The sequence below is a fragment of the Mastacembelus armatus genome, chromosome 22 (genome assembly GCF_900324485.2).
Source record: "Mastacembelus armatus chromosome 22, fMasArm1.2, whole genome shotgun sequence".
NCBI lineage: Eukaryota > Metazoa > Chordata > Actinopteri > Synbranchiformes > Mastacembelidae > Mastacembelus > Mastacembelus armatus.
This window is the reverse complement of record NC_046654.1, coordinates 1,148,988-1,158,655: the sequence shown is the minus strand read 5'-3', so window position 1 is coordinate 1,158,655 and position 9,668 is coordinate 1,148,988. Positions and strand designations below refer to the sequence as shown.

General features: G+C 42.5%; 1 protein-coding gene across 1 annotated transcript; it reads left to right on the top strand.

Moving 5' to 3' along the window:
- Positions 1-2,561, top strand: gphb5 (glycoprotein hormone subunit beta 5). Its single transcript, XM_026307556.1, has 3 exons — positions 1-29; positions 660-858; positions 2,370-2,561. The coding sequence occupies exons 1-3, from the start codon at positions 1-3 to the stop codon at positions 2,559-2,561; spliced, it is 420 nt and encodes a 139-aa protein (XP_026163341.1).
- The last annotated feature ends 7,107 nt before the right edge of the window (positions 2,562-9,668 follow it).

Genomic DNA, 9,668 nt, shown 5'->3' with positions numbered 1-9,668 from the left:
ATGATGCTGCAAAGAAAGAAGTCGCAATGGTGAGTAAACCCAGAAAGACTAGTTCAATTAGCTTAATTTGCAACTGGACAATCTGGTCAGTGTAAGTACTGTTTTATATGGACTCTTGGATACATCCAGTACAAAAACCATAAAACCTTTTAACCATATTGTGGCGAGCAGTTTGCCTCGCAGACCTATGTGTCTGATAGACAGTGGCAGCTGTCTCACCAAGTTTAACTTTAATAACAGAATCTAACTGACAAGATCTACTCCTCTTACATTAAATACAAAAACATTAAAACTAGAATTGCTGTAATATTAATAATTTAAACTGTTTTATTGAAAGCTTATGTAACTGACAGCCACATGAAAAACTAGCTCAGCAGGAGCTCTTTATGGTGACATAACAGGCCTCAGAAAGCTTTCACTTGGAAAATCTGAATTGTGTGTTAGTTAAAGTCATGAAATATAAATTATGCCTGATTCCTGCAAGAAACCCTACTTTCCCTGCCTTTTGTCGCCATCATTGGCAGCACCATCCCAGTTTCTCCTGTACCTTCACCTCAAATGCTTAAAAAGCTTCCTTTAAACTGCCTCTTCGTATGTATCTCCATCTTTTCTTTGTATCTTAACATGTTCTTTGAAATGTGTCTTATTTTCTCACTCAGGAAGCCTGAGCTGGTGTTTCTCTGGCTTCTACTCTGGATCTCTCTTCAGCCGGACTCTATCCACCACGCATCAGCCGTCAACCTGCGGCGCTTCATCGGCTGTGCAGTCCGGGAGTTTACCTTCCTGGCCAGGAAACCCGGCTGTGGGGGCCTGCACGTCACCACGGATGCCTGCTGGGGGCGCTGTGAGACCTGGGAGGTGAGCAGCTGGGAGGCAGCTACTGTACTGTACACATAGACACATAGAGAGCAAACGTAATAATACAGAGAGGTGATGTAACCGAAGCTGACGACTTTACACAAACGAAAATGAACCTGTTGTTTGCATCAGCTTGTAGAAGAAAGAAGAGAAAGACAATGGTCAGACAGCCAAATACACAAACAAAGAGTGAGACAGGCAGAGAGTGAGACGATACAGCAGACACAGAGATGAAGAGATAGGTGGTCCCTATGGAGAAAGTTTGTTTTTGCTTTCCTCCCTCCACAGGGAGGTCAGGACAAGGTCGACTGGCAGCGTTTCAGCTGCTAGACAGACACAGTAGATACACAAACAGATGGAAACAGATATATCTGAGATAACTAAGAAACTATATTCTGTGTTTGTATTACCTTACTAATATCTGCTGATTGTCACATAGTAAAGAGAGGCTGTCTGACATGTAGATCCTGCATAAGACTGGAGGAGGAGAGAAGGCTTTTGGAAACATGTACCCTGAAACTGAGTTAACGTTCTGCAAGAATGGAAAGAAACATGGAATCCAGAGATTGAAGTGACAGCAGCAGTTTCCTTAACGATGCCTCAAGTACATAAAAGAGGCAACTGGATTTCATAAGACGCCGGATGCTGATTACAAAAAAAATAATAAAAAATAAAAAAAATGCTGTGAAATCTGGTACATCGTTTTCAGTGACAACAAGCATTAGGAAGCTCATGATTCTCTCTGCTTTATTATTGCAGTGTAGCTGGTGTGATGCCTGAGCCTTGTTTTGTGATACTCTTTGGATCTCCTCAGGGTGGAGACTCATCTTTCTGTTTGCTCTACCCCACAGGGAGGGCAGACCACAGCAGAGTCAGTCCATGTCTTGTTTTAGGGACAGTTTGGAGGAAAGACGAGTGGCGGGCGGGAGGTGGGGGGGTCAGGAGTCAAATCTGTGAGCTTCAGGTCATGGACAGTTTCTAATTGCAGCTTCTGGATTTACATTATTACATTCTCTGCATCCATCTGAAATTATGATCCAAACTCTAGATTAAATTCCTGCAACCCCAGAATTAAGAAAGAAATGAATAAGGGCCTGGTAGATGCATCACAAATCATCCATCACACACTGCTTGATAGCTGGATGGAGGATTCCAGTTACTGTAAAAAGCAAAGAGTCTGATCGACGGCATGAAGTCACCCTGCAGTGTTTGACCTGTGGGGGTGCTGTGGAGTAATGCTAAGAGAAGCAGGCTCATGTAGTATTTGTTTTGTGTGCTATCGGCACAGATGCATGGTGCAGTCACACACGTGACCTAAAACATATGTTTCCTAACATTTGGACCAAATATGTGCTCAAAAGAGGAAAAGTATCACAGCACAAGCTGATCAGTACAATCCAAAACGTTCATGTTTAATGCTGTGGGAAATGCTCGGACCAGGTTGTACATTTAGGAAAAGAAGAAACTTTTACAGCAAATGTCATTGTTTGTTTGTCTGTTTGAATTTCCAGAAGCCGGTCCTGGACCCTCCTTACATTGAGTCCTACCAGAGGGTTTGCACCTACAACAAGACCCGTCTGGTCACAGTGAAACTGCCCAACTGTCAGCCAAACGTCGACCCACTGTACACCTACCCCGTGGCCCTGAGGTGTGACTGTGGAGTCTGTCTGACCAGCAACACTGAATGTATAACCTCTGTGTAAAAGATGTTCACACCTTGACCTTTCAGTTACCTCCCCATTATTCATCTGAGAGACTTATAAAGTAAGCACTTTTAAAAAAAACTGATTGTTGTAACTAACATAAATGATCATTAGTCCTTCAAAGAATAACCCGTCTTTATGTGCTGCCTAATGATGTGTCCACTCATTAGCGCTTAATTAACTGACCCGAGCTCTGAGGCCAAGCTTCATGCTGGCTAGTCACCAGCGGCGGGACAGAAAAACAATCCTTGCTAAGTGTTATTGGTGTGATTCCTGAGGACATGAGGTTTCTGTAGTCCCAGTGACACGTCACTGAGGAGCTGAGGGCTCATCTGTGAAACCAACCCTTCCTGTGCCTTTGCTGTGTCTGTCCGGTTTCGCTCACACTGCAAATCTTTCAGTGTTTACTTTTCACAGAATGAAACGAGTGTCTGAGGATTGCTGGTTTTATTGTTGGTTGTTTATTTTAATACTGAGTAAAACTGGTAAAAACCTGTAATACCAATATCAAACTTTGGCACATACTAATCAACATATTCATGTTTTCCCAGCCATCCACACTGCAACAGGACATTGTTTACTATAACATGCTGATGGTAATTGTCAAAACAAGATTTAAACCAATCTGCTTCTTTAAAAGAGCATTTTGAACAAAAACATGAAAAAATAAATGACAGAAAAGGTTGAGCAGATAAAAAGACCATATTTAAATCTGCAGCAGAGTAGAAATAAGAACGAGAGCTTGAGATCTAGAATTGCTTTTTCCACTCAAATATAAAAATAAGGACTGGGGCACTTTAAGCTGCAGTGCAAACAAAAACATGCACAGAAACACTCAGACACATTAAACGGACAGAGCTTCGGACGTTCTCAGCAGAGATAAAGAACCTGCTGGAGATTAAGAACCAGCAGGTTCTTCATCAATGACAGAGAGGTCAGATAAAAACCACTTTGAGTAGAAGACATTCAGTTTAAGTGCATGTGTTTTAAAATGCACAATGGGAATAGTTTTGTTGTCAGACTCAGTCAGTCAGCTTATCATACCAAGACCCAAACAGTAGTTATGTTCTCCAGCTAATAAAGTGACAGTGATGATGCACAGGCACTTCTCTGGGGAAACACAGACATAAAAAGGGGAAATGCAGACAAACAGAAGTCTGTTTTAGTGCTTTTATGGGGGAAGACAACATGGCGAGGTTAAAAGCAGTAGGGAGGTTAGTGTCTCCTGAGATCTCTGCCATCTTCAACAGCCTGGACAGGAGGCCCTCTAATGACCCCTGCTGTCCTAATCATCCCTGACATTATCACTTCCTCCTCTGGCTGTGGGGCTGCAGCAGCTCTTAGCAGGAGGACTATAATGCAGAAGCAGAAGGAGAGGAGGAGCAGGTTGTTAGTGAAACCATAAAACCATAAACGGAGTTTCTTAACCTGAGGTCGGCAACCTCCTCTGGGAGCTCAGATGGAGACACCCTGACTCATATCAGAGACATTTTATCAGAGCGAAATGCTCAATTTAAAGAAGTTACTCCAAGGTCAAAGGGCTTGGTGAGTTACTGTGAGAAATGTGCCACAGGATCTACAATTTTCCAACCCCCGCCCTAACCCTGGTTTGGAACAAAAATTCCTCTGTGGATTTAAGATGCTGAAAATTATTTAAAGGGCCAAAAGTCACATTTTTAAATTAGCAATGGATCCACAGGCTGTGTGTGGTGTGGCAAGAGGAGCTATTATTGATGAATTATCGTCTACAAATGTAAAGTGATTTTTAGCCTCCTTTAGCTCATTGTTTTGGTTTTAGAGCATATTTACCATAGTTCAGTTTGGGTGCAACTGTGATAAACCCACTGCAAGAAAGTCAGCCTAACCAGCACCAACCCATTGACAAAGTTAGAGACAAACTGGTGGACAAAGCAGAACATGTAACATGCCAGATAGATGTATCTCAGTAATTGGTGGAGACCAAACCAGAGTTTCCTTTACTTCCACTCATCCGGTGTTGATAAAAACAATTCCAAATAAACGCAACTGTTGTGCTCTTCGTGATAATCTTAGAACAGGGACATGCAGAGAAGATCTCAGGGACAGGGGATCAAAATAAAAAAAGGGGAACCTATTAGTACAGAACCTACTTTCCAATATTACAATTATCAGTCATATCAAGCACATCCTCTTGGATCATTGTGAAATCACATATTTCTAAATGAAGCACCACCTAGCACCTGATGTTGATCAGGAACCATAGTGAATGTAGGTCACCTGTGTTTTGGATGGCAGATGGCAGAGCTGGGGCAAATAAACAAGGAGACTTAGCACCTAGTGTTGACTACTGTTTTCTGCATGTTCGTGTTGCCCATAATATAATTATTTCTAATTAATGTTGAGAGGGGCAGTTTTGATTAACTTGGGAAAAGGGCAGGTGATCAAGGCCCTAGATCTTTATGTGACACTCATGGTTTTAATGCCAAAGAAAGCACTACTAATTGCCTACCCCCCTTCAGAGAAAAATATAGATGAAAACCTGTTGATCAAAAAGGGTTGTTTGCAAAATGCTTCAATTAACGTTGTAACAGCATAAAGTCCAAGCAGCATGAAGCTGCCACTTTGATGCTATAATGAGGTTTGGCAACTTAGTCCAAAAAAGTAACGTTGTCATAAAGTGATTCTGCCACTGGTGATGCTGGAGACAAACTAATTAGCCTGTTAGCGTGTGGTCCAGGTCCTGCTGGTCAAAAAAGCTAAACAACCAAACTAAACACCTTGACATGCACAGTTCTTCAAGCTGAATCCACAAACTGACATCAAGCTGTCAGCCACACAGTCGTGCACCTGAAATGGATCCGTCTGACACCTTCCAGAGCTGACGATTGTCCCAGGCTACCACTTTCTGTCCAGGTCAATGAAACAGGGGCCACCTCCCCACTTCTTCCTCATTAATAAATTGCAGGTTGGGATTAAGGGCAGGTCAGTGGGTTTTGCAGTCAAACCTTCAGGGCTACGTCTCCTCTGCTGCCTCTGAGTCAGCCTGACAGGTACCAGCTGAGGTTATGATTTATACAGGTGCTCCTGCAGGGCGAAGAGGACCTGCGAGGACGACAAAGGTTCCTCAGGGGACGTACCCTCAGATCGTTACCATGCTAATTGGAGGGCAAAGACTGAACACAGTATTTTTCCAACTCTGGAATCATAAAAAGAATCACGGGAAGCAATAATTCACTGAAGCCTTTTGGTTTAGAATAAATATGGAGAGCACATTTGGTACTCTGCTGCATTTCAAAGGAAAATGAGGTACTTTTTACATGCAGTGAACTGATCTGAGAACATTTTTCTTTCAATCAAAACACAAGGTAAGAGTCTTCTATCACAAGGAACACAGCAGATGTGGTCAGACAACACATCAGGTGGTTTTTAGTTGCTCGGCGTGGCCACGCTCACTCACAGCTAAAGGTTCGTGATCGCAGGGTGACACTGTTATTGTCAAAAAAGAGCCTGAGAGAGACGTGTAGACTCCGCCTACTTCCTCACCTGCACACACCTGACCAATCGCTGTGAAAAAAGGACACGATGGATGGTTATAGGAAGCAATCCCCCCTCAAATGAACAGATGTTTGACAGATGTAGTGGTTTCAGACATTGTTTGACCTCCAAACATCTTTAACCATAAGCTTCCTATAATCATACCCTAAAATAAAGCTAAAATGAACTGAATGGAATCAAAAACTAGACAAACACTATTAGACGTGCAGTAATAGTGGAATAAGACAATTCAATTTAATAACGGACAGATCGATCTCCTCAATCAGAGGTTTTATATATCTAACTGCTTTTACCCACCGTCCTCCGTGCTGCGTTAGAATAGACTGCCTACTGGACACAGTCTGCCCGTCAGCCTATCAGCCTTAAATATCACTGACATATAATAAAACTGTGGGGGGTGGAGACGGGGTCACAGCACACCCACCTCCCCCTGCAGGAGATAAAACTAGAATGTCACTACAACACCAGGAGGCCACACACACACACACACACACACACACACACACACACACTACCAGTATACCACTGCATTAACCATTACATAACCATAACCATTTTTATCTACACAGACAGACTTTATACATATTTATATTTTATAGATTTAAGCTTTCGTCTAGAGGTCCATCCACACTTCATTTCACAAAATTCAAATCAGCCATCAGAACGTGAACGTGTCTGTAACCTGATAATGATGCAGTGATCACAAATAAAAGAAGGTGAGTGGAGGACAGATAAATATTCAAAGCCACAGATATAATATGATAAAAACTGTTATTTATCTCAACATAGAATGAAACTGCATCATGTAAACGTGTCTAAAGTGCATAGAGAAACGCTAAACATGAGGTTGGTTTATTTATGAACCACAGCGTGTGCGGTGTCGGCTAAATGTTTAACCTGCAATGTAGGAAACAGCAGTCTCTGTTTACACTCCATGTTCCTCATTACACAAATGTGTTGAGTGAATTTGCTTCCTCACAGAACATTTATAATGTTACGATGGAAGTCTTATAAACATGGCTCCATAGCACGTCTAGTGATCAAACCCCCCACAGGGAACCTTTAAAGTTCAACTGATACTAATTTTCATATCGGCTCTGTCGATCAGTGCACTGTGCTCTCCCCTTAGAGAAGTCCAGTATCCATAGATGGAGACTTTATCTTGATACATGTTGCAGAAAGCAGTGAGGACACAGAGCAGACGGTCACACTGAGCCAGAGAGCAGCAGCAGCAGCAGCTGCACAACACAACGGTCCACATCTGCTTTCCTGCTAAATCTCCTTATCCCACTCACCAATATGAACATGTTTGTTTATTTGTCCTGCAGCTTCATCGGACAAATGAGCAAACAAACAAACGCTGACTGGGGAGACGTGTACTGCTAACACTAGTTTGCAAGCTATAGCTAATTAGCCGCAGCACATTAGACTGCAGTCTTACCTGGAAACATGCAGCCAATACAGAGCAGGATTGTTGGTGCAACACAGTCTAACAGGGACACATCCTTCCAGCCAGCTGACAGGAGAAGGGGCTGATGTTTCCCCAAAGACCTTTAAATAACACAAAAAAACACACTGACATTATTTTAGACAGTGAAAAATAAACGTGATTTAAATTTAAACCTGAATCAGCAGGTGATTATTCAGTTATAGCATAAAGAGACTGATACCATCTGATACCATCTGGCCAAAGTCTCAAAATACATCCAGCAACACATCTAAGGCCTATTGACCAACACGTTACAGTTTGATATAAACACAAACCAAAGTGTTGCAAATACAGTTTGTGGTGTCACCAGGTGTTAAGTGATGGAGCTGTTTGTCGGCAAACAATAACCAGGTGTAGTCACAAAACCTTTTTGGAAAGGCTGCACAAAAGTAACAGATAAATTATTATCAGTGAAGAAACAGCTGTCACAAAATGTTAAGGACAAACTTTTTACAACAAGGAAATCAAAGTGTTTTTTGTGTGTGCGCTCACTCGTGCAGCTGAACGCAGCACAGCGAAAAGGCTCAGTGGGGTGAGACCCTCAGGACCCCCCAGTCAGTGATTCTTCCACCTCCTCTTAATGATGTAATCCACTGAAACCAGACCAGTGTCCTGATATGCTGAAGACAGACGCCCAACACACTGAATTACAGAACAACCCATACACACACAGACACAACATGCAGAGTCACAACATGCAGTTTCACATGTAAACCTGTTTGGTCACATGTAAACAAAGATGCATCAACACAAACACACACAAAAAGCAAAGAAAGGAAAAAATTCAATTAGTTTAAAAAAATGCAGATTTATCTTAGACACAAACATATTAAACTATAACACCAGAACATTTTATTGCCACTGTTTCCTTTCAGTCTAGAAACTTCTCAGAGTTAAATGTGTCCAACTATAATCACTGCAGTCAGAAGTGTCTGCAAAAGTAACATGGAGGCCTCACAGCTGAAGCTCCTTTATTATTATGGTGAGGGTTAATTTTGACTGTGCCACTGATTCTGTGTGTGTGTGTGTCACAGAGACACTGACAGCACCAATGAATGTGTGTGAATCCAGAACCTGGTTCAGCTTATGGGTCTGTGCCGTAGACCTCCATTGTTGTCCAGAAACTATTAAAAACCCAGCAGGGAGCCACACCGCTGACCTGGCTCACATGGTTCTTTTTCCAAAAACCAGCTCCAGATGCTGAGAACGGCCGTCACTGTTTACAGGCTCTGAAGGAACAAGGAGTCCACTGGGCTCTGGTTCCACTGCTCTGCTGGAGCAGCAGGAGAAACATGAACGCATCCTCGTCCTCATCAGCACAATCAGCTAATCAGGATGCTCCTCAGGATGCACGGTCAGATCCACCTTTCAGTCTAAGGACGTTGGGTCCACGGTTGGAGATATTTTCTATTAACAGTTGAATTATTCAGACATCCAGCTGATCCTCTACATGATAATGAAACACACTACAGGGTTTACTAAAGCACTTCCACTGGTATCGACAACAAGAAGGACTAGACAACATGACCGCAGCCTCCAGTTTGGAGCAAAACATGTTCCGTTGCCGTAAAGCTCTGATGGGGGAAGTGCTGTGTTTGATTTCAGAGACACATGAAGATCAAGACGTTCCAGTGCCTGATAACCGACTTCCCAGAGACACATTAGTCTTTGCAGCTTTAAATCAAAGGAGGTGAAACTAAACCGACTCCTTAGAGACCAGATGAGACATTTTGGTTCACTCTACTCTCACAGCGTTAGTTTTGATAAATGTGTGTTTACGGTTGCCTTTGAAAATATCATAAAACAAGTCGGTCTGTTTCCAATTTCATTACTTATGTCACATAGAAGGTTCAAGGTGAATAAACTGTAAATAAACTAAAGGAAACATCCCAGCTTGGCTCATATGACGTTTTTTGAAGTTTTGCATTTTGACGTGAGGGTCACGACAGGCTGATATTTACGGCTGGTGCATCACAGATCTTGCCTCATGCCGTGGAGGCTGAAGGTCATCCCTGAGGACTTCACTCACATTGATTTAACACTGGGAGCCATAAACAGCAACACAACTGATTCATTCACCTAAT